At 40.7% G+C, this 24,552-nt stretch overlaps 1 protein-coding gene across 3 annotated transcripts in view; it reads right to left on the reverse strand.

Annotated features, from left to right (window-relative positions):
* The window catches only part of SKIC3 (SKI3 subunit of superkiller complex), a 54,532-nt gene that overhangs the window by 12,783 nt on the left and 17,197 nt on the right, over positions 1–24,552 (reverse strand). For all 3 annotated transcript variants that reach the window (XR_010370655.1, XM_064438669.1, XM_064438668.1), the window contains exons 12-35: positions 21,138–21,271; positions 20,446–20,532; positions 20,253–20,356; positions 20,014–20,140; positions 18,657–18,836; positions 17,720–17,844; positions 17,017–17,270; positions 14,502–14,604; positions 13,536–13,712; positions 12,430–12,574; positions 12,180–12,258; positions 11,992–12,053; positions 11,812–11,868; positions 10,654–10,722; positions 9,677–9,751; positions 8,909–9,050; positions 7,724–7,817; positions 7,079–7,156; positions 5,648–5,772; positions 4,678–4,801; positions 2,169–2,387; positions 1,278–1,350; positions 494–547; positions 271–382 (exon numbers count right to left, since the gene is read on the reverse strand). Coding sequence is in view for 2 of the 3 variants with exons in the window: in XM_064438669.1 (XP_064294739.1) it covers positions 271–382; positions 494–547; positions 1,278–1,350; positions 2,169–2,387; positions 4,678–4,801; positions 5,648–5,772; positions 7,079–7,156; positions 7,724–7,817; positions 8,909–9,050; positions 9,677–9,751; positions 10,654–10,722; positions 11,812–11,868; positions 11,992–12,053; positions 12,180–12,258; positions 12,430–12,574; positions 13,536–13,712; positions 14,502–14,604; positions 17,017–17,270; positions 17,720–17,844; positions 18,657–18,836; positions 20,014–20,140; positions 20,253–20,356; positions 20,446–20,532; positions 21,138–21,271 (2,799 nt within the window). In the remaining variant the exon portion in view is untranslated. The remainder of the gene's footprint in view (positions 1–270; positions 383–493; positions 548–1,277; positions 1,351–2,168; positions 2,388–4,677; positions 4,802–5,647; positions 5,773–7,078; positions 7,157–7,723; positions 7,818–8,908; positions 9,051–9,676; positions 9,752–10,653; positions 10,723–11,811; positions 11,869–11,991; positions 12,054–12,179; positions 12,259–12,429; positions 12,575–13,535; positions 13,713–14,501; positions 14,605–17,016; positions 17,271–17,719; positions 17,845–18,656; positions 18,837–20,013; positions 20,141–20,252; positions 20,357–20,445; positions 20,533–21,137; positions 21,272–24,552) is intronic.

Below are 24,552 nucleotides of genomic sequence, written 5' to 3' on the forward strand. Positions count from 1 at the left end.
CTTTCTCCTGCTGAGGGATTAACACATTGCCCATGTTTTCAGAACAAGCCTTAAAACTCAGCTATTTTTTCCTTCTTGTCTATTTTAATTCCCCATGTCTAAACTTGACAGTTAAAATGTCAACTCTAAGCATTTTCTCCAAAACATACATGGACAATCCAAAACAACAGAACAACCCAAGAGAAGTGGACTTTTTTGTTAGTGCAATAATTTTCTTTCTGATGGGTAAAAAAAGAAATAATCACTACTGTGTTTGAGAACAAGAGTAACCTGGACAGAGGTGGATGGCCTTCTGAATATTTTTCAGAGGATTGTTTTTCTCATCTTCTAACATTGAACATCCTGCTGCCAGATGGTTAACTGTAGTATACAGCAGGACTTCCTACAAAACAGAACATAAAAGTGACTTAACACTATAATGTAAGTGATCATATGGAATTAATTTTAGGATTGTTAATGGAGTTATAAAGTATGCATTTTAAGAAAGCCAAACCTTTCCATGGTTTACATCAAGTACTTGTGCGATGTTTCCTGCCACAGCTCCCCCCTGTATGATCAAAAAAACCTTAGTTATACAACTGATTAAGAGATTTTATTCAAAATGTAATGCCAAGATTTTTTAATCTTTGTTAATCAGAAATAGAGAGTTTACACAATGAGAACTTTTCCTTGCCTACAGCATAATCCCTTGATGAAGAATTAGGAAGAGACATTCAGGATTAGAGTTTATCTATACACTATGCTTCTAATTTTAGCCCCTTATAGAAAGGGGTTTGTTTTCAGGTGCTACTTCTGTTTACATAATTGAGGTAAATTAAGACAAAGAGTATTTATTTGGAGAAGAGCTAATAATAAGCATGAAGGTGGCAAGGAAATACTGGATAATCCGAAAAGTGAAATTGACTACATCCATCGAATTCAACATATGTAAATCCTAATATATATTGTTATACACACATTCATATGTATAAAACTAAACAAAAAAATATGCATAGTACAGTCTTTTCTTGTTGGAATAACTCTAGTATATATTTTTCCTGTAAGTTTCTTTCAATAAGATAAAGAATTGCTATCCCATGAAAGAATCAAATAATTGGACATCTGATTTCACTATGTACCTGTGAATTGCTCCAGATGAGCTCGTGTATGTAAGCCTTAAGTTTTCGTATTAACCTGTGAATGTCCCATCTACTGAAGGGTGGGGTTTTTTTAGTTAAGAAACAACACAGACTACTCAGGATGTGAACAGCACACATCTGTTACAGCAATGCACTTACTTTTGCCTTTTGTGATGCATACAGAGGAACAACTCGAGACAGAAGAGACCAGAGGGCAGGATTATCTGGGTTACTGGGAAAAGAACAAGGATATTAGACTTCCTAGTTTAGAGGTGAACCTGGTCTTCCGTAACTCAGCAGGCAGTTGCTATAAATCCCCAATGGATTTTTTTCTATTAAGAAAACAACCCACGGTGGTTGAAAATAGACGTGGATAATAATTTAAAACAAACAACACAATATTGATGTTACATTGCTGGCTAAAGAAATAAAACATACAACATGCATATCAATATTCACGGGAAGAAAATAAACTCTAGGACTACAGGTCTTGTCCTCATAGTCTGAAGAACAAGGAATTTTAACTGCAGTTGGAGAAAAAAAATTTGCATAAATAACAGTTTCTGAAAACATGTGGAAAGACTATGAGGTGTGGCTTGCTTAAAAACATTGATTAAAGTTCCCCCTTTCTATGTTGCTAAGGCTAATCAAAACACTTTTAAACACAGGCACTTAGCTAATGGAATGAATGGCTTCAGAGACTCTTAAATATTAAATAAAAGCTCTAGAGAGTTGTCTAGGTTGAAGGTTCTGCTATATATAATGAAAAATGCTTTTATAGCACAGTGAACTGATCTAGCTACCAAAGACGCCACAAAAACAAAACAAGAAAACCCCAAACAAGCCAAGAAACTTCTGCCATTTGATCCTATAAATCAGAAAGCAAGCTTCCGTCAACTGATGCTACAACCTTATGTGAGGACTTCAGGTTTGAAAACAACTTTTTTTTCTTTTAGAAGAACGCTGCTGGTGAACAGAGGTTTGCTTACTGTTCATTGCAATCTCAGCAACACATTTACAAGGCAATCTAAAGACAGACAAAATACATACCTATGTATTGCTTTGGAGACTTGTCTCTGGACCTCCACACTTCTACCTTGCAATGCATAAACAGCAGATGCAATAAGGCACCTCTCATAAATGCTATCACCTCCTTTTTCATGCTTCAGTAATTCTTTTAGGGCTGCTGTTGCAAGCGTAGCATCCTCCTTTACCAGTCCTAGCGTGCACAAAGCCTTCAGACTTTCCGTATTAGGTTCCTTTAATGAGCTGTGGAATCGGAGGGAAGGAGACACTAGTTTGGAGCATAAATTAAACTTACTGTTAACATTACAGTACTTGTTACTTCTGACTCCTCTTGCTCCCATGTATCATGTATGGTATACAGAAATAACAGCCTCTCACTGTGGGATCGTGGATCAAGCTAGATCAGCCTCCTTGAGACCTCAGAGCAAGGAAAACAGCAGTGGTTATGTGCCATTTCAGCACCCAAGCTTATAATGTGTAACTACTTGGCAAGACTCTGACACATTGTGTCCTTCAGCAGCAGCTGTAAAATAAATGGTAAGAGACAACGTGTAACACTGACAACTATTTTCTTCTCCTGAAGACGTTTGTACTCCTAACTAGCATCAATCCTGAGTTGCAGTGTGCTTCCTTACAGCTTTGCAACAGAAATCCAGGAAGGAACAAGCCAGGAATCAGCCTGCTGCATAAAACTGCTCTTCCTGAGAATAGGGATGTTCTGAGAAATTATGCCTTGTTTACAGCAAGATCTGTTCCAACGTAAGGTAGTTTTGAGCACACTTTCCACCATCTGTTAGTTTTAGTACCACTATCAGTTGCACTGATCCATTTGTTTCATTATGAGAGGCAGTTTAACCTCATATCAGTAGTATTGCAAACTTTACTGGAGACCTGCTAGATACAGTTATTGATGCTTTTCAGCAAATTTTTCTAGTATAGGGGGAGAACTCTCAACTCAGGTTAACCCCGTGATCTTCAACTCTGGTGGAAACAGCGAGCTCAGCACAACCAATGCAAATCAAAGACCTCAGCGGATGTACTAGTTGAAGGTGTTCTTACAATAAAGGCAATTCAATAAATTGCACCACAAACGGAATGGAGGCAAATAACAAACAGTGCATGGCAACAGTAATTTGGAGTTACTTTACTGTAATGTCCTAATGTAACTCCAGAATGAAGTGCTGCTTACTTTCACTTATCAGGTGACTAGACTCCTAATGAAGATTCTAACGACAATTTCTTGCCTTAAAAAAAAAAAGACAAAAATGTATATTTCCAATCCTATGCTTTGCTTTCAGTCCCTAGCAAGAAAGATTTCTAAGAGCTGTTAAACATAAACTTGAATAGCCAATGCTATGTTACCTCATGCAAAGGTGCTGCTCTTTGACAAGTAAGAAGTGGGATTATACCATATTAGCTATAAAGACATACTCACTGCTAAAAATCTCTGTGCCAAGCTGGCTGTGAGAAAAGAAGAAAGGCAGCTTCTTATTCAAGGCCCTGCTGAGGCCCTTTAAGTCATCTAGCATGAATTCCAGTCAACAAAGACTCCTGTCTATTGGACTAGAATGCACTGATTTATTTCTTATTACTAAAATCCACCATATACCTTCGCAGTGCTGTGTTCCAATGCAGGTCTAGACATACTCACTGTAGTGTTACTTTCCTAAGCCATTTACTACTTTTTTTTTTTCTTTTAAACACAACTAACTAGTGTCATGTGCAAAATTCTCATTGTTGATGTTCATGACAAAAACAGAAGCCTGCAGTGATTAATAGGACGCAGGAAATATCAGGTCCCTAGCTAATCAGTCATCAGTTACTCAGGATTTAGAGTGTACTGGGTCATGGACCTTCACTATTTCAGTAACTTCAGGAGCCTGCTGGCAAGACAGAGACTGTACAGCCACTACAGGAGCTCTCTGCTGACAGAGCTGATCCTGAGAGGCTGAGATGTTAGCTCTAAATCCATAGCTACCAGGAGACTAACAGCGATGCACAGGCTTTTAGCCTCCACACCTCTGAAAAACAAAGACATTCAAAACTTAAGTGAACAACTGATGCAGATCTGTTTCTTTTCATGGGGAAACTACGAGACTGTCCTCATCTATGACACTTGGAACACAATTGTACTGGAGCTTTCTGACTATTTAAATGGAAATTGCTTTCATTAGTCACCTAGATTTCTTACAGCAAAGAGCAAAAATATTGCCTAGTGCTTAGGACAACTACAGATTAATATTATCTTAAAAGATAAAACTATTAAAGCTACCATTCAAGGATATTATACATCCAAACTGCCCAGCCCACCAACCCTTCCACTCCATACTGCTTTAAGAACATGGAAGAAGACACAAGCCATAGAACGAAACAGATATATCACATGAATAAGCTTAAAGGAACACTGCATCCGCTCCCACTTTTACTCTGCAACGCAAAAAGAAAATACCCACTTGAGATCCCCAAAAAGTAAATTTGAGGATTCGGCAGCACAATAAAACATCATATAGCGATTATTATTCCCTCCACTTACCATTTAAACAGCAGTGTCTTCGCAGCATCCACTTTGTTCTGTTTATACTCTATTATTGCCAAGGCAGTCAGAATATGTGCTTTATCTTGTTCAGACTCAGCAAGAGACAAAGCTTTTTCATAGGCTGTTAAAAATTCAAGACAAAGAATTGAAGTAGGAGAGAAAAACACAATGTTTATAAAGCCTCTAGAAAGGTATAGTATTAGAATGCACACGGGCACTTTGATTTCAGGTTCACTGTATTTTCACACCTCAAATCATAGGCAGAAGACAATAAAAGTTGACAAAGACTTTGGAAGCAACTATGTGTTGGGAAATACCAGATTTATAGAGCTGCTTTGAGCCTGGGAGTTGTTTAATATGTAGCAAGTGGAAACAGAACTGAAAAGCAATATTGGGATATCCAGAAAATGCCTGAAAGAACACAGTTTAAATACTCCCTTGTGATAGTTTATTCATGAAATAGTACTTCAGATGGGTACACATCACTCCAATTAAAAAAATAAGAGTTATTTAAAACGCTGAGGTGTCTGTCCTTTGTGAGTGCTTACACTTCTACACTGACAATTCAGTATACCTTTTTGCGAAGTCTCACATTTTAGGAGTGCAGAACGCAATAGAGCACTTACATTTAGCGCTAAAGTGCTTTGAACAACACATTAATCTCCTGCCCAGAACTGATTTTTCCAGGAAAGCCATTTCATCTGAGAACAAGGAAAGCTAAGAGCACAACAGCTTAATGGACAAGAATTAAGCACTTGAAGAAATGTAGCATCCCTTTGTACTTTTTAACAGTTCTAGCACTGTGCTGAACAGTCTAATAATTAAAATAGTTGTGGAATTTGTACTTATGCATTAGGACTGAAAGACTGACATAAACTGAACTACAGCTAGGCTGGTCAGACAGAGTTTGGGAAGACTGACGTCAAGAGAAGTGGCTGATAACGCTTTGAGTTAGGCAGATATTTACCTTTGATACTTTCTTGTAAGAGTCCTTTCTTGAAGTAGGCTAATGCTACCCCAACCAGGCTGTTGAACTCAGTCAGGGGTGTTGAAGTGTAGACCTCAATAGCCTTATCACACTGACCAAGAGCACTGTTAAAAAAAAAAAAAAACAACAGTCACTGGTATGAAGGATGTAGCCACAGCTGCTACGACTCAGACAAGTTGCCCTTGCAGACCAGTATCCTCTTTTCCACATCAGTTCTAAGCAGACATCTAGAAAAGAGCAAGACTAGGACAAGAATGTGCAATATTTCCCACCCTCCTTCTGTTATAGCAGTTACTCTCTCCAACTATCTGTTGTATGAAGTATAATTTTTAGGAAAAAGTTCTCCCCATCTGCATGACAGCTACATTTAAGGATGTCACCTAACGCTCAAAGGAGTGCGAGAAAACAGCAAAGGAGAAACATGCAAAAAGCAAATCAAAGTATGCATGCACACAGACAGGCATGTGCACGTACGAACAGAGATACAGCATTCTTGTTCTAAGACCACTAGGGAAGAAATTATACAGGACTGTGTTTATTAGAACTGGTTATTAGTTACTGGAGCTTTGCTCTTGTGTAAGTTGTGCGCCAGAATCACCACACATACAGCTTGGATCTGAGACTATGGGAAACTGAAGAGTTGCTTTTTAACCTTCTTTGAAGTTCAAGAATGAATTATCACATTATCACAGCCTAGAAGTTCCAGTGTCATGTACAGAAACTTATGAATATATGAAGTTTCCCTGCAGAGCTACAAAAATCTGACGAAAATTAGCAGACCTTGGGCTATCTCATATCAAGGAGAAGTTTGAAAGTCTTCAACTGTTAAGACTTGTGTCCTGCATTCCCTCAGAACCAGAATGAAACAGTGAAGGGAACTCAGAACTGTGAGTAGGACTGCAGCAGAGTTACCAGAAAGATCACATATATGTACACAACACCCCAACCCCACATGATTCAGGCTGCACAAGTCAATACAAATTCAAAGGGCAGGTAGAAGGAATTTGGAATAAACCCTGAAGCAGATATTTTATTCAGTCTAAGCCTACTACATATCTCAAACATAGATATCATAAAAAACCCAGTTTATTCTGGAGACCATACAACAGCTACATTGTGTAAACTATGTTAAGACACTTAAATATCAAGCTAAGGATGACAGAATCACTGATACGTTATAAAATGGGAAGACATACAGCAATTCCCTGCAATTTGATTTTTTTTTAAATACACTACCCATTTCTGAAGCACATACAAAGTTCAGTCACACTTGTCTATAGTAAAGAATTATGTTTAATAGATTTTATTTTTAGCAACCACCTTTAAGCCTCACCCACGTTTTGCACCACTGCATTCACTACACCCAAAGCTGAAGGTAGGGGCAGGGAAAATATGTCAACAAACACTTACCACAGTAACCTGCCATAGTTTTGCATTGCCATATTATATTTCTCAGTATCCTCAGAGTTTTTCAGCAATGAAGCTGCCCTGAAAATAACCACAATTAAGAATAATTACCATCTGACTATCTCAAGCATATTTTGACAGTAGTTCTCAGAGCAGAATGGACAAATGTTTTATGCAGAAGCTTCTCTATGCTAATTAAGCACAAACAGAGCTTATTTTACAGTTTTAATGCATCAGCAAACATGTTCACCAAACATGGTTTCCTCTACCACCTCCTCCTACCATTTGAAAAGAGATTAAAAAAATCAAAACAAAGCCCCACCACCTCCATTAATTAGAACAGGGTACAGACCAAAACTAAAACCAAGCTAACCAAAATTTCACTTAAATGCCATCCAGTGATTGAGCTAAATTTGCTGGTAAGACACTCAAGCTTTGGAATGCCTCTTCTTCTCCAGTTCCGTGCTCTGCATTTCCAAGTTTGGTATAAGAACATCCCCATACAGTACACCTAGTTGAAATGTACTGTTGAATCGAGAAAGTAAGGTTTACCAACAGAAAAGATAAACCCTTAAGTTCTTCAGCTGGTGCACAGAAAAAGAGGTCAAGGAGCTCCTAGCAGTAAACTTCTCAGGGTGTATAGCTTACCTCTCATAGGCATCTGTTGCTTGCTTTTTCAGCTGCAGATACTCATTCAAATAACCAAGCATTGTGAAAGCAGATGCATCGTCTGGATTTCTTTCTAGAAAATCAGAATTGACAATATAGGAGAACATGATCATGAGAGAGCTGTGAAGAAGCATTACAGAAACATTTCTACACTGATGCTACAGTGTATGCACATATACAGAACACTGTGCCAAGCGCTTCTGTCAGTTCTCACTGGAATCATTTTGACAGGCTGCAGGCAAATAAAGAAGGGATACTAAGACCAACAGCGCGACATCAGATTGGCTCAAAAAATGTTTAAAACCTCATGACGCAGCATTAATGCATTCCATATATTTTAAGTTTTTCAGCCCACAGTGATCTGGGTTTTTTTGTAATGAAATAGGAAACTATTCAGCTTGTATTGACTGTAGTAAAATACCAGTAGAATCTTACAATTTATTTCTAATACTACATCTTTGAAATGCTTGTGAGTAGCTAAGGCACAGATTTGTCAGCTGTCATCTCACCCCAGACTTCCAACCTTTTTTCCTAGATTATGAAGGATCCCGTAAGCCCCTCCTGCAGTCTAATTATAAACAGGGATTTCACAAAGAAATACGGTCTCACATTTATGTCATGTTTTGTAGCTCTCAAAAATCAGCAACAGATTACTCAAATGATTTGTTTACATTAATAGAGGCAGATTCAAGGAAATCCACATTTGTCCTACCTACTCTCAGGGCTAGACATGCACAAGCCTACCCCAACAGCGAGGCCACACTGGCTTGGGACCGTGCCCGAGAACATGGTCCATCGCCTGCTGGAGGTTAACACAACCATACGCTTGAGGTTATGGAGTTATACGGCACGCGGGAGCAGAGGAGCAGCAGGGGGACAGAGGAGCTAGCATCTATCTGCACCTATGCATAGATGCACCCAAAGGATGTCAGACAGCAAACACCTGATGGCAAGCATGACAAGGCTCGGGTCCTTATTTTGATCTTTGTGTGATAATAAAAATCAGTGGCCCACTTACCCTGTTTTTGACTACTTCCTTTACACTCAAAAGCCTCTCCCCAGCCCAGCCAGATCACTCTTTGCCAGAACTCATACAGGTGTATCCGTTCGTTCTGAATACATCTCTTAAGCTTGACAGGTTAGTGAGGCATTTAAGTTACCCACCTGTATATTTGCTCAACACCACCTGGGCTGCTGGAATAGCATTCATTTGAACAATGCTGTACTGGTATAGCTCAGTGTTTCTGTTGCTTTTATCCTGCAGCGTTGAACATACCCAGTGTGCGTAGCCTTTCGCTCCCTCAGTCTCAAGAAACAAACAAAAAACACCAAAATAGGAGTCATTAAACCTGCTCAAGCAACAGTGAAATAATTAAAGATTATAATAACAATTCTGTGGTTTAAGGCAGAGTCTTTGCTGAAGTCTGCATCAGCGTTAAGTGGGAGAGGAAAACACCAGACTGAATTACTCCACGCAGTTTTTAACTTGTCCCTTGGGCAAAGGGAATTCTTACATTAACGTATGATTTCCTGCACCACTGGAGGGATGACAGATGAAAAAAGCTATAAAAGAATGTAAATTCTCCACTTTCTTAGAACTCAGGGTACTGGCAATATCCTTGCTTTCTGCGGGAATAGTTGAAATTTATGCTTTTGATCTCTGTCCAGTTCTGTGGAACATCAAGAATGTTTTTTCTCAACTTACAGAGCTGATTGCTCGAACCACTGGGCCTAAAGCATTTAATAAAATAACTACCTGCTTGTCAGTGCCAGCATAGGCCAGGAACAACACAGAAGTCAGACAAACTCATCTGGAACATGACCATAACTGTTTCATTATTCAAGACGTGCCTATTTTTAGAAAAATTACATCACCTACGTAGAGACATTCAATATGCGGAAACCTCAGGATAATAAAACTGTTATACTTACATGCATACTGAGTTCAGTGGTGTGCCTGAAGAGATCCATAGTGTCATAGCTGCCCACCTTCTCTGCAATTAGAGCCTACAGAGAAGCAAGAGTTGCTGTGGTCAGCTGCTTTAAAAATCATGACACTGACAGGAAACTCAGCACACATTATGTCAGGCACATCTTAAGTGTTTAACAAGACGACACTTTCTTTTCCTCATATTCTCCAAGAAACATCAGTTCTAGGACTAAAATGAACGCAATTAAAAGGAGCACAAGCAGTTTCCACTGTATCAGAACTCAAAACTCGAAGTTTTCCACTGCTACCTCACATTCTTCAGGAGAAACACTCTGTGCGTGTTAGCACAACTTCTAACAACATCTGACAGGAGCTGAATTTCGACTTGTGATGGTGCTGGTTCTTCCCTAGAACCCATTTTCAATTAGATATTATTAGCAGGTCAGCAGCATGGGATTACGAAGCACACCTACAGCAATCATGAAAGTATGAGTCACAAGCATGTCCACGATTCACACATGGCCTAGTACATTAGAGACTTGCTCTTTCTAGCAGTGGTGTTAGAAGAGGGGGGCTGAGAAGACAGTAAAGCAGCACCATGTAATGACCTAGAGGTATAGCTGAAGCTGAGGTAACTAGCACCTTATGAAGACAGTGCTTTGTTGACAATGCTCAGTAAAAAGCCTCAGAGCACAAAGTGACTTTTTTAACAGCTAGTTTCTTACATAACTCACAGCATCAGCCAGAAAAACATTATATAAAGATACCTAATGAATGTAGCTTCCATTGTATTACCATTATGGAAACAGAGAGTGCCATTCCCCCTCAGGGGAAGTAGAAGCTCCCTTTACTTAAAACGTTTAATCTTCTCATGAAATGTTAATTGCTTACTAATTAACGGCTTATTACTAGGATAGAGTCCAAGTCCTCTCTAACAACTGGTTTTGGTGCACAGTATTATAATTTTTCATCATCTTACCTGGCCAATCCAGCACAGTAAGTAGGAAGGCTCCAGAGACTGGGCTACCTTGAAGGCTTCATGAGCTTGCTGTGGAACCAAAGACAACAGCGCTATTTTACTGTCTGGCATGGTAACAGAGCACTTTTGAGTATACACACGTATTGACATGCAGTAGTATTGGAAGAGATTTCATGACAAAATTAGGCCGCTATTAAAAACACCTACTGTGCCATAAAGAACAATGCACTGCACAGAGAAATAACCCAGTTTAGTTTTTTAAAAAAATTTTTTTTACATGATCAAAGCTCCCCTCCCTTCCGAATACATTTCCTTCTTAAAACAGTTCAGCAGCTAGAACAGCTCTTAGAATGATTACTATTTTCAAATCTGACTCTCAGAAGATCCAGTTTTGGAAATTTGCTTTTCCTTCACGCGAACAGTTAAACAAACACATTTTCAAAATTTTAAAACTGATTACCACCCACAAATTATCTTTTGCCTATGGATTGCTTATGTTTAGAGTTCCTCCCTCAACATGGCATAAGGTAACAAAGTCTTAGCATTAGTAGTCTTAGCAGTAAGCAGTCTGCAGTATCGAGGTTTTATTGAAAACAATTCTAACCATCACATTTCCAGTTGAACAAAATTTCTGTAATTCTGACCAGCAGATAGGAGAGGATGTAGCTTTAAATGCATAAGAACCCTGGACTTTACTTAAGATATACTCTCATTTTTCTCAGAGAAACTCTGAAGGTTACACAGAATTACAGTGAATCATATGACATGCTGATGAGCAGAAAGCAGCTACATATGGGAAACTCAAACTCAAGGTTCAGTTTGTGACTTAGAATTAAAAGAGTTCTTGGTCAAACCTGGTGTGCATTGGCTTGATTAACTACTTCTCAGTCCTCCCAAATACTTTCCATTCCATCCAGTTGTGTGGAAAGCAAGCTCACCAATTCAGAAGTTCACTTATCCCCTCCAGAATAAATATTTAATTCATTTGTGTGCCTCAAGTAAGGTACAGGTGCCAATTTTATTTCAATCAAAGGAAGTACATTTCTTGAATCTGAGAAGGACATTCTTCACTGTTTGCCCGCACTCCCGCCCCCATATGCTCCCTTAAAAAAAAAAAGGGGGGGAGGAACTATATTTGAGGATGGGAAAGAGACTTACCTCAATATTTCCAGTCACCAGATACAAAACGCCCAAGTTGGTCCAGGCAACAACATTCTAGACAGAACAAATAAAGTTAAACCCGCTGTATTATTACTATATTAAAAAAATAACACTGCATCGGAGAAAAAAGTTTTAAATGCCCACTTGAAACAGATGGCAGCTGCCTACAGCACTTACGATTTTCTCAGCTTGGACAGATTTGATGAACGAATGTTGAGCAAGAGCATAATTCCCAATAGCTGGCGGGGGGGGGGGGGGGGAAGAAAAAAGGAGAGCTTGATATAACAGAATTTCATAAACACCGTTAGTCAGGTTGCCTTCTAATTTAGAATATTAGGGAGCTAGGGGTTTCACTGCAGGCTTACCACTACAGGAAGCAACTACACCAAGTGCATTCCAATAAAGATGGTTTTTGCTGTCAAGCCTCACAGCTTTTTTGAGACACTGGAAGAAAACCAAATGTGGATTACATCATTAGAAGAGTAAAAATTAAGAATTCATGCACTTACTTATTCAGAGACGTAGGTTTTATTGAGGGAGGACAGAGGGGGTGTGCAGACAAGCACCAAGATCAATTTAAATTTTAAAGAATGTAACAGGAAAACCAGGCAATACCTGTAGAGACTTTTCTAGCAGATCACTGATCTCATTCATGTCAGTGCCCACTGCTGTGAGGTGCTCTGCTTGTCGATAATAATTTATTCCAAGATCACACCATATGCTAGGCAAAGGCATCAGTTTTAGAGCTCTCCCGTAACACCTACAGAAACATGAATCACAGAAGCATTATTCCAAGCCTTTCTACATGAAGATCAGAAAGCTGAAAAAACATTCAAAAGACTGCTTAAAAACCTAAACCAAGCAAACATGCATAAACACAAACAAAAGCAGACAAGAATGGAAAGCAAACAACAACTAACCGATTTTCACTCAGACAGTTATCTTCACAGAACCCATCCTGGTCTAAAGGCAGTCTGTAGTGCCCACCACTTGTGAAGTCACAGATGTGCATTAAATCAAAGCTGTGTCAGTTGCAATATGCGTACTTTCACTTAAAACAAACATCAGTTATTTTTATAGTTTTAATAAGAGTTCCCCTAGGAAGTATTTGACTTCACTTATTGTGGTTGGATTTACTAAGCAGCTGCATTTCCTGCCTTACACATCCAACTGCACAAGCTCTTTGGGAGACACAGAAGAGGCTACAGAAATACTACAGATATCTTCTACCACCATGAGCTTCCAGGGCCAGAAACAAGGAATTCCCTCTTCCAATGTACTCTAGACCCCATACGTAGGGCAAGAATTGATGACATTTTTCTAAGAAAGATGTAGAGGCAGAAAGCTTGAAGTATTATCTTGGCCTTTAGTAGTCCTGGGGAGTGAGTTAGCAACTACTGCAATCACTCCCTTTAAAGAGGCACAATTTGTTGAACGACAGACAGGCTGCAGCCATGTGCTGGAGACAGAAACAAGGAGAAGAGCAGGTGCTAGATGAAGTGCTGACAGCCACTATGGCAATCCAGCACACATATTCTGAAATGAGCAGTGTAATTTGGAAGAAGCATGAGACCCTATTTACCACCTCATTAATCTTTGCTCAATACACAGGTGTTGACAGATCAGCATGTCTTTAATTTTCTAGAAATGAAATAGTCAGACTATTTCAAACTCTACAGTCTCAAGCTGCACAGAAGCTCTTGATAATAAAAAATTATTACCTTCCTCCCAGTCTGAGCAGCTCAATTTTATTCAGCTTCTGTTTGCTTGCATTTTTAGCCAGAAGGGATCCTAGGACTTGAACATTCACTTTGGCTGGTGAAATAACATGCACGCTAGTACAGGTATCTCCGAGCAGTTTCCAGAGGCAAGATACATCAGAACGGTGCTTTGTTGCGCTGTAATTAATGACAGAAAACCCATACAACACCCATTCAGACAATTCAGTATCCTTTTCTGAAAGAGTGGCACAAGCTCAAACATAATTAATCAATGAGCTGTTTGATTTTTTTTAGTTCAGTTTTCTTCCTATTCAAGCTACAGGACTGAAAGGTCAAAAATAACTGAAAAAAAGAGAAACTACAAAATGTCAATGTATCCCCACTTCGTTGGGACTAAGAGTCAGTTCTGAAAATCAGCCATTATCTATCAACATGTCAGCTGACTACACCCACTCTTGCATTTCAGAGCACTGTCACGTTACGTTACAAGACACGACTTAGCTGCAGAAACCTGACGGACCTTCTCCTGTCACAGGAGCGATCCCAAGGTTTAATTTAGGACACTAAAGCATTTTGTATGAAATGCAAAACAAAAAGATTGAGGGAGGGAAGGAACAACTTCCTCTCATCCACCGTTTTTGGTAGAAATCCCCTCCTCCCAGTCCCATATACATAAGAAGACAGCCGGAGAGAATGGTGCGTTGTTTCACACTTGTGTTATGATCAATGACTCTGTATCTTTAAGCAGAAAAAACAAAACTCTATTAATTACCATTCATTTAAGCAGCCTAAGTCCAGAATGCATTATTCAAACCATTTTCAATAAACACATTCTTACTTCTAGATTAGAAGCCTGGTCCATTCAATTTATTTTAACTGAAAATCCTCTAACACTTAACTCTTTTTCCTCTGCCTGTTAGCCCACAATCCCTGTGGAGATTAAATAACTGAATATTTAGTACTAACCTTGTAAAAAATTCAAGAGCCTGCTCTATGTAATCCAAAGCCTTCCTGTCAAGATAGTTATCAAGGGCTGATCTCCCCAGCATGAGATAGCACTCACCAAGTCCTGAAAATAAGAGAAAATATCCTCTATGAAAAGAGATGCTTTAATGATACGCTTGATAAAGGAGGTGGGGTGGAAGGGTGGAAGCCTGCTCAGTGTTCTGCTTGATACAAAGATTTATACCCTGCACATGTTACACCAAAATCAAAAGACCTACAGTGCTCACAACAGAGATTTTCCTTTTAACCTATCCTGTCACGTGTGAACTGTGGAATACTTTGAATATTAAAATACACCTAATTAATTATAAAAACCATAGCATTTAAGTTTAGGGGTTGTCCTCAAAGATTAAGTAAACCCCTGATGAGACATCTGCTCTGCATTGCTAAGTCTCTGACAAACACACCAACTTCCAGTTCACATGAGTCTAACATCATTGCTGAAACACATAAAGAAGAATGTAAAGATAGGCAAAAGGGGAAGTATTCTTCGAAGAAGACTTGAAAACAACATTATTTAATCCTATTCATGTAAGAATTCACTTCATATGGAAAGAAATCCAACTGTTAAAAAGGAACTGCATCTAATGCCACAATTTCTAGCGTCTTGGAACCAGCAAGGTAATGGCTTGGTTTATACTCTTGCTGGCACCAGCAGCGAGTCTGCCTGACAGTAAGTCGCTGGCTATGAGCACCATTCGTTCTCAGTTCTGCAGGTACCTTTCTCATGCTATCGTATACCAAACGACTAATGACAGTAGTCGTGTTTTGCAAGCATCTTTATCTTGCCCCCACTAGGTATTTGTCTTGACCACAGAAGTCCCAAGACCATAAGCTTCTCAGATGTCAAGAAGGTCTGTAATTTAAAAACAAAATTGATTTTATTCCTCAGAGTCATACACTAAAAGATACGCTGGAGCAGCGGCAGAATAACCATAACATTTAATAGCACAAAAATAAAATACACCATAAAGACGCATTCAAGTAACATCAGTTTAGTTTTCTCTCACCTACCAGGAGACTGCTTCCAACAACTAAACTCACAAACTGTCTAGGCTGATCAGAACAGTAGCAAAAGTACACTGATGTATGTTTCAGAGAGTTTTAAGAAAGCCCACAAAAGACAGCAAACCAGTGTAAATATTAAACAGTCGCTAAGAAGGTGAAGCCTGTTTTGGGACTCAAAGTAGGATCTGGAGCTAACAAATCGGAGATTAGGATGAGATGGATTATCAGAGAAGACTTAGAAGATTTCAGTAAAGAATAAGTATAGAGGCAACCGAGGAGGGGAGGAAGCCTTGATACAACGTGCTTATGTCTTCTCTAAGCATTTTATTCCAGGTAATGCTGTCAACTGTAATTTACAGACAATAAAAAAAGCTATATATACATGCGCCTTTTTATACAACACTTTTGCAAACTGTTGCTGCAGTTAGGTGTTGCCTTCTTGCCCGACAGCTAGTAACACCTACCTGAAATACCCTCCAACTCCCTCATGGAGCTTTTGCCTTGTCACTTTAGCCTGGCAAACTCCAGGCAATAAAATTATGCAGGATGAGGTAGAGGAACAACCACGCTGTTAACCTTTCAGGTGAAAAACTTACTGTTGCAATAGCAACCCAACACTTCTCAGTCTTACAAGAATCAGCTTACATTCACCCAAGAATCAAAAGGCCTTACACACAACTACAGAACACTCTGTAACTCAAAAAACCATACCAGTACCAAACTGCAAACAGCACCTATTTCAGATGGATATATGGGGTGAGAGTGACTAGGTGGCAGGGAGAATGTAAACTGAACAGTTTTTCATTGGCTATCAAAATGTTATACGTTCCCAAATATTATATATCTGGAGAATCAGTTTTATCACCAGAAAGGAGATCCAGTTCCCCCATTTCTCTCTGCTCCCAGCTATATACTGAAGACCTCCACCTACTGCCACCTTTAACACTTGTGAGACCTCTTGGGATACCTTACTGCTATTTTTCATCACTCGAAGAAGCTCAGAGGGGTGTCAATCACCAGGGCTAACACAAAAAGTGGGGAATGCATGGTCAGGAGCAGCAGAAAATTTGTATAGCCCACCTCTTTGAAATGGCAGCCTGACTCCATTGCCTGTTAAGCCAGTGTTTTGTTGCTCAGATGAAACTGCAGCGCCATTAGCTGGCTTCCTCTCTCTATCTTCAACTCTTCTACCCATTTGGCCTAGTAGCTACACAGGAATAATTACCTTTCATACTTACTTGAAAGAGAAATAATCACTTGCACGCATCATGATTTAAGAGCTCTTCAGATACTTGCAGGCTACTACACTGGCTTTCTTGCAGGGGATCACAGCGCTCTACATACTCAAATCCAACCTCATCCTTCCACGCAGGAAAACCTCAGTACACCAAGAACTTCTCCACAACACTGAAGCACTACGGTGTGTAGAGGGAGAAGGAGTTAACACTTTCAAATTCAGACATATTACCTTTAAGGGCAGGCACATAGTCTTCTGTCTTCTTTAAGATTTGTTGATAGGTAGCTATAGCATTTTCGTATTTGCCTAGAATCTGCTCAACTGCTGCAGCCATGTAAATGCTGTACACGAGCTCTGGGTTCAGCTCACTTGCTTTCCTGAAGGATTTTAGAGCTGTTGAATAGCTACCTCTGCTCAGGTATGCCTCCCCTAGAGACTCCCAGCAGTTGGAATCCTTTGGATCAGCCCTGAGAGCTGCCTGCAAACTGAAGATATCAAGATACAAATTCATTTAAATACAAGATGATACAAGTTAACATGAACAAATTATTTCCTTGCATTATATAGTCTCAGGACACAAATGCACAATTATACAGAACTTTTAAACACAGCATAGCAGTGTTTTCATCTTCAGAGCACATTATACAAGTTTAGACATTGTACCTAATCTTGGCTCATTATTCAGTGCTATACTGTGCTTGTCTATGACAAGCCTGTCACCAGGCTTGTTAGCACAGAACACCACTATGCTGAAAAGACTACATTGTACTAATTCTGGAAGTGAAGATAGGCACAGCTTGCTCAGACCCATTTCCCATTGTTTAGTGCAAGCCATCCTATAACCAGCTAAATTATTTTCAAAACTTGCTCAGCTCAGAGACTGTTTTACCGGGATTTATGGAAAATGGCTTAAACCAGCCACTAGTTCTCTTACTCGGCCACCGCTTGTGATGGCTGACCAGTTCTCAGGTAATAAAGTCCACGATGAAGCCAGGCCCATTTGGCTGTACCAGGACTCGCTTTTTCAGTTACCTCATTCAGGATTGACAGAGCAGCGTCCTAACAAAGCATCAAAAATGCCAGGTTAGTAAACATATACATGTGCAAAGAACAAAGTTCTTGTTAACGAAGAATACTCCCAATCCAGCAAACCATTAAACTGTCTAATCTGTTAATTACTGTAATGAAGAAATCTTACAGGAGCTTTTCAAAGCTGGCAGGCTGAGTGGCAGATTAGAGGAAATTATCACAGCTAAAGACATGATTATTTCTTACGTACCTGTCTTTGCAAATAGACAGTAGCTTCCTGCGGTTTTGCAAAGACTATTTTCTTTTTTTAAACCAGAGAGGATATAGGTATTTGCAGCAAGTCAGATACCGAGACTGACTTCCCAGATGTTCCAATGGAGGCTGTCAAAGTATGGATTACACTTACTCTGCAATATCATAGGCTCAGAAGTTTTTACACAATGATATATAAAAAATATTTTTTAAAATGTTCTGACGACGTTGTATGCTTTTCTTGAAAGGAGCAAGGTGGAGGATGGAGAAAAGAAGTGGCACAAGTTAAACATGAAAAGAAAACTAACTTTCTCTTCATTTTCCCTACTGAAAAAAATAATTCATCTAAATCACACGTGATGACTACAATGTTATGCTTCACTGCCCTACCCTTCTCCCAGATAGATTTAATTTGGCATTGGAGCATAAAATTGAAGCAGGTCCAACTATGAAAACTGCTAAGCAATGACAGAACATCTGTTTTCAGATCTTATTCTCAAATACCAGAGGAAACCTGAAGTGATTCCACAAAGAGCAGGATTAACAGAAAAACAAAACAGCAGTGATCCAAAGCCCTGAAGGTACAATACCATGTCTCCAAGCTCCACGCTTATGTCTACAGCTGCTGTTCCAGATTCTTCATCGGTGCCATCCAGTTCAAAAGCCTTTTTATAGCAACCGCGAGCTCTACTTTTATCTCCAGCAATGTCTCTGTAGTAGTTACCTAAATAACAAAAGACACTTCCCAAGTAGCTGTCCAGTTTTGCAGCCTATAAGGAAATATGAACACAATGTAAGACAGCATTCTGAAGGATTATACTGATGATACAACCGTCCAGCAATAACTGCTTGTTCAATCTCTGCTTATCAACTTATTTAAGCTCCTTCTGTGATACATGTGACAAGCTTTAAGTTTTCAGAGATTACCTGAGCTTTAAACATTTGTAGAATCTGCTATAAACCTCATGACACAAAACATTCTGTACAAGAAGTACTAACAAGCTAGTTGTGTTAAGAGAAAACAATTCTTTACTACATCCCATTATTTTCACGTTCTACTTGGTTTCAACCATTATGCTTATACTCTTACCATCACAGTTAACTCCAGCTTTTTCTAAAGTTTAAGTTTTTTTAGATACGCTTGGCAGATTTGTTTATACTTAAGAAACCCACAGCCTCCCAACAGCAGAAGACAGCTTTGACAATAATAATAATTTTTAAAAAGTTCACATAAAATGGTTTAGAACCAAAAGCATTGTTCACTTTAACTGCATTCTCCAGTACACTCTCCTGTTATTGAAGTGCAAGCAGTAGCAATGATTCGAGTTGCCAGCACCTGTCATGAAGTTATATGGTGAGTTTACAGTGTCTAGAGTCTTACTTTGTATACTTCCACGTTCCCAATAAAGATGTCAGACTGAATCTTTTGGATTCACATTCTTACCAATGTTCAGGGGAAAAGCCGCCACCACCAAGAACCCAAAGATCTGGGAAAGTATATAAATTGTGGGGTTTTGCAGACTTACTTTCTTGGACAGATATTGAAACTTTAACACCATTTTCAACTTTTTTTTCCTTCCTCATTTTCTTCCCATCTGAATTTTGCCCTCCCCATTTCAATACGTCTTCAAAGATCCACACTGGTCACCTAGAAGCCTCAACTTTACAGCCCCCAAGGAGAGAAGATCGAGAGAATCACCGCTATGTTTGGCTAAATCAAAGTCCTCAAGAATTAGGTGAAGAGGAAAACAAAAGCAGGGAGATTCCAGGTAACAGCTCCCTGCAATGCCTTTTTGCACAGCTGAACTTGGTTTAGAGGCTCTGGAGGCTTGTTAGTGGTAACAAGCAGAATATTCAAGTCTGTCATTCCAGACACCGTATTTTCCAGATTTGGTTTTTAATACAGGAACACACTAGTTCTACATGAATAGTTAAAGCAGCCTTTACCTTCAAGAACTGAGTGAGTGCTTTTCCTTTGTCTTTTTTTGTCTCATCACTCATGAACCAGTATGTGAGCCCCAGGTACTGATGATACTCTGCAGTTTCGGCGTTTCTTTCAATAGCATTTAGAAAACTAAATAAAAGGAACAGAGGTCAGATCAGACAAACTCTCAAAAGCTGCAGAACACCATGTTCTGTTCTCCCCCCACATTTCCCTGTTAGAGGAAAGACAAAAATAAATCTACCTTCTTTCCGCCTGTTCGTAGTCCTTTTGGGAATAATGGATAAAACCCTCTAGAGCGTGGGACTCAGCCAGATCAGGGTGGGACAACAGAAGCTCTTGTGAAATCTGGAAAAGGACGTCATTCTTCCCTAATTATATCCTCTATGAAACCAAGCATTCTACTTAGCTTACAGGAATGACAATACAGCACTAACCTTGGAAGCTTGATCCATTAAACCTTTCTTTAGATAAGCCTGACCTCTGATAGCTAAAAGCACCGGATCACTGCTTGCATCCACCACCTAGAAAATCAAGTAATAGACACAACCAACTTATTCTCTCCCCAGTTCCAGAAATCGAAGGTGTCAAATGCAGGCAGATTGCATGAGGATAAAGACAAGAAAACTTTTAGATAGAATACTCTTGAGAAGCCTTAGACAGAGTAATTTTGATGGGGAACAGGCAGAAGATTACAGAAGTCTAAACAGCAAAGAAATTGTGTACAAAAAACTGTGAGGCAGAAAGGGGAAGCAACTTCTGCTTAAAGCTTAACCATTTGATCTTAAAGTAATATGTTCTTGTCATGACTAATGACAAGTGATTGAAGGACATGGGGAGTAGGATTAGAACAAGAATTTGAATTAAGATGAACAATGGCCATAGAACTAGAAGAACCCAGCAGCACTGAGCAAGACCAGACAAGGTTGAAAGTGAAAGCTTCTAAAATTAGAATTCTGAGTGAAAAAGGAGTGTTTGGATTACACCATAGCTGTAGCAGTTGTCTAAATCACACAGAATGTAAAAAGGAGGCAAGGGTTAAAATACACAGCTTGAGTTTTTAGTACAGAAAGATGAGAGCACTTTTTAAAATAAAAAATTATATGTACATTTTTGTCAATGAAAATACCTGATCAAGTGCTTTGATGGCTTCTTCTGCCGCATCAGCATCAGCTTTTTTAATCAAAGCCTCTGCTTTCAACTGAAGGATAAGGTTCTTCCACCGAAGACTAGGACCCTCAGGAGTTCCAAGAGCCTCAAGAGCTGTTGACAAGAGAAAACTTTCATCAATGAAAAACAGAAGAAGGAACTACAAAGAGCACCACCGTTCCCAATATATTTTAAATCTTGCTAATTACAATTTTTTAGTCTAACAGAACAGTGCTTAATACAACAATTTTTTGACTGCTCTCCCCCATGTTGAAGAAGTTGTTCTGTGAAATTTCTATCCATTCAAGTTGAAAAGCTACATCAATTCAGGTCCAGAAAGGTCCTCTCAGGTGTGTGGAGAGACTGACTGATTGCTTCCTAGCTGCTGGCCTTATAAATGGAATGCTACATTTTTCCCATCAATGACCTTTCAATAAAGAAGCTGTTTTACACTTCAGTGTTTAAAGAAAAAAGTATTACTGAAACCAGGGATTCAACTCTGAGCATGTACAAAAGTAGCTTTTTACCTTTCCACACAGTATTGATTACTTCTCCAATACACAGTATCATCTCACCTCAGAGAATGAGGGCATCTCTGTTGAGCTTCAGCATTCTCCAAAGCCGAGAACTTTCTGACTGACTCAGTTAACTATATTTATTTTCACAAATGATGAACTTTTGCCTGACTGGATACAGCCAGTAAGACAGGACAAGCATAAGGCAGTGCTTCCCCAGCATTCTCTGCCTCTTTCCACACATTCTTTGGTCTTAAGGAAACTTTCTGCATTAACAGCATCTTTTAGCAGGCCACAATAGCTTAACTTACACCTTGCACCAAGAAACAAAACTTACTCTGTTTGTTCTGAGCCTGCCGGCCTTGTGGCAGGTGCACACACCCACTGTCAAAGCAGAGCAGCTGCTGATACTTCTCGTGCCCTCACTTTCGCACCCTCGCTGCCTTGCTGCGACTGCTGTCACATACACAGTCGCCAGCAGACGGAGCCCTCAGCCCACAGGAGCTGCCATGGCCATCTGTGACCACAGCCCAGATTAGACGAGGGTGTGTATAGTGTCAGTCCTCCTGGGAGCAGCAGGTCTGTGGTCAGGGACTCTCCCCTTGGGTCGGGATCCTGCCCAAGGTAAGTCCTCGAGGTTGACAGCCCTCACTTTATTGGGTGAGGGATTGTACATCTTGAGCCATCACTCTGAAGCTTAAGAATTAAGTCAGTTGTGCCGTATTAATTCCCGTGGGCATCCCAAAACTGTGGTGTACAAATATTTGTCGGAGTATCAAAGCCCTTTTGACTAGAACAAATCCTATTTTTAGTTACATCACCTGCCTAATTTGACTTTGTGCACCTCTGCTGCATTTAAACTGGCGTAGTCGGCAGGATGTCCATGGGGGAATTGTTACAGAGACACAGCAGCACCCCTTCTCCCCCAGGCATACGGTAGGTGAAAGAGAAGTGGGTTTGACCCAGTGGTGGTTAGGTTTTTTAGCAATGGGATGGCCTACATGGCACAGGGATTGCTGGCATCTAATGGGAGCCACCTTTCCCAAAGGGGAAAGAGGGTCTTTGCTCAGGAGCTTGTGGGGCTCAGTGACAGCGCTTTAAACTAGAGACAAAGGGGGAGGGGGAGCATATCAGGCTTGCCTGTGACAAGCTGCGGAGTGATACACAGTGGTCAGAGGGATGGGCTGCTAGTATGAGCCCTCAACCTGTTTCCCAGAGGTGTGCCAGGAGCACTGCAGTGCAAAGTCTTGTGCAGATGAGCTGGGGTCTCCTGAGGAGGTAAGAGCCAACAAGGAAACTCCCAAGGGAATCAAGGGGTGTTCCACTAAGGAGACACAGCCCACAGCCCTGATGAAATGTCTCTACACTAATGCATGCAGCATTGGGAACAGGAGGAGTTGGAAATTACCATGCTGCTAGAAAGCTATGACAACCTGATTGCCGTTATGAAACGTTGTGGGACAAATCCTGTGACTGGAACGTGCCTATCGATGGCTAGAGGCTGTTCAGGAGGGACACGGGAGGAAGCAGGGGCGGAGGCGTTGCCCTCTACATCAAGAAATCGATGCGGTGTGAAGAGCTCTCTCGGAAGAATAGCCACGAGCAGGTCCAAAGCTTATGGGTACGCATCAGAGAGAGCGGCAACAAAGGGAACCTTGTGCTTGGTGTCTACTACAGGCCGCCTGATCAAGGGGAGCCTACTGACGAAGCCTTCTTACTCCAGCTACAGGAGGCTTCCTGCTCGCAGGCTCTTCTCCTACTGGGGGACCTCAACCACACCGACATCTGCTGGAAAAGTAGCATTCCAGGAGATTCCTGGAGTGCACCGAGGAGAAATTCTTAAGCCAGGTAACAGACAGCCCTACCAGAGGGAATGTAATAATAGACCTGATGGTCACCAACGCAAGTGAGCTCATTGGTGACATCAAGACTGGCAGCAGCCTGGGCTGCAGTGATCATGCACTCATGGAGTTCGCAGTCCTGAGGGATACGGGAAAGGTGAAGAGTCCAGCGAAGACCCTGAATTTTAGGAAAGCAAACCTCCAGCTTTTCAAGGAGTTAGTCCGTACGACTCCCTGGGAGATGGTGCTCAGGGGCAAGGGAGCAGAACAGAGCTGGCGGACCTTTAAGGACATGTTCCATGCAGCACAAGAGCTGTCAGTTCCTGGGTGTAAGAAATCAGGCAAGGAAGGCAAGAGACTGGCATGGAGGAGTTGAGACCTGCTGGTCAAACGAAAGGGGAAGAAGGACATGCAGAGGCAGCGGAAGCAGGGACAGGTACCCTGGGAAGAGTATAGGGACGCTGCCCGGTTGTGTAGGGATGGGGTCAGGAGGGCCAAGGCGCGGCTGGAGCTGGATTTGGCAAGGGATGCAAAGAATAATAAGAAAGGCTTCTACAGGTACGTTAACCAGAAAAAGAAAGTCACAGAAAGCGTAACCCCCCCGATGAACAAGAATGGTGACCTAGTATCAACAGACGAGGAGAAGGCTGAGGTCCTCAACAGCTTTTCTGCCTCAGCCTTCGCTGGTAACCTCCTTCCTCACCCCTCCCAAGCCAATGGACCGCAGGATGAAGACTGGGGGGATGAAGACCCTCCCACTGTAAGGGAAGATCGGGTTCATGACTGCCCGAGGAACCTCAACATACATAAGTCTATGGGACCTGCTGAGATGCATCCCAGAGTCCTGAGGGAATTGGCTGATGGAGTTCCCAAGCCACGCTCCACGATATTTGAAAAGTCATGGCAGTCAGGGGAAGGCCCTGGGGACGGCAAGAAGGGAAACACTGTGCCCGTATTTAAAAAGGGTAGAAAAGAGGAGCTGGGGAACTACCGGCCTGTCAGTCTCACCTCTGCCTGGGAAGATCATGGAGCAGATCCT

Source organism: Phalacrocorax carbo, chromosome Z (genome assembly GCF_963921805.1).
Source record: "Phalacrocorax carbo chromosome Z, bPhaCar2.1, whole genome shotgun sequence".
In the NCBI taxonomy this organism is placed as follows: Eukaryota; Metazoa; Chordata; class Aves; order Suliformes; family Phalacrocoracidae; genus Phalacrocorax; species Phalacrocorax carbo.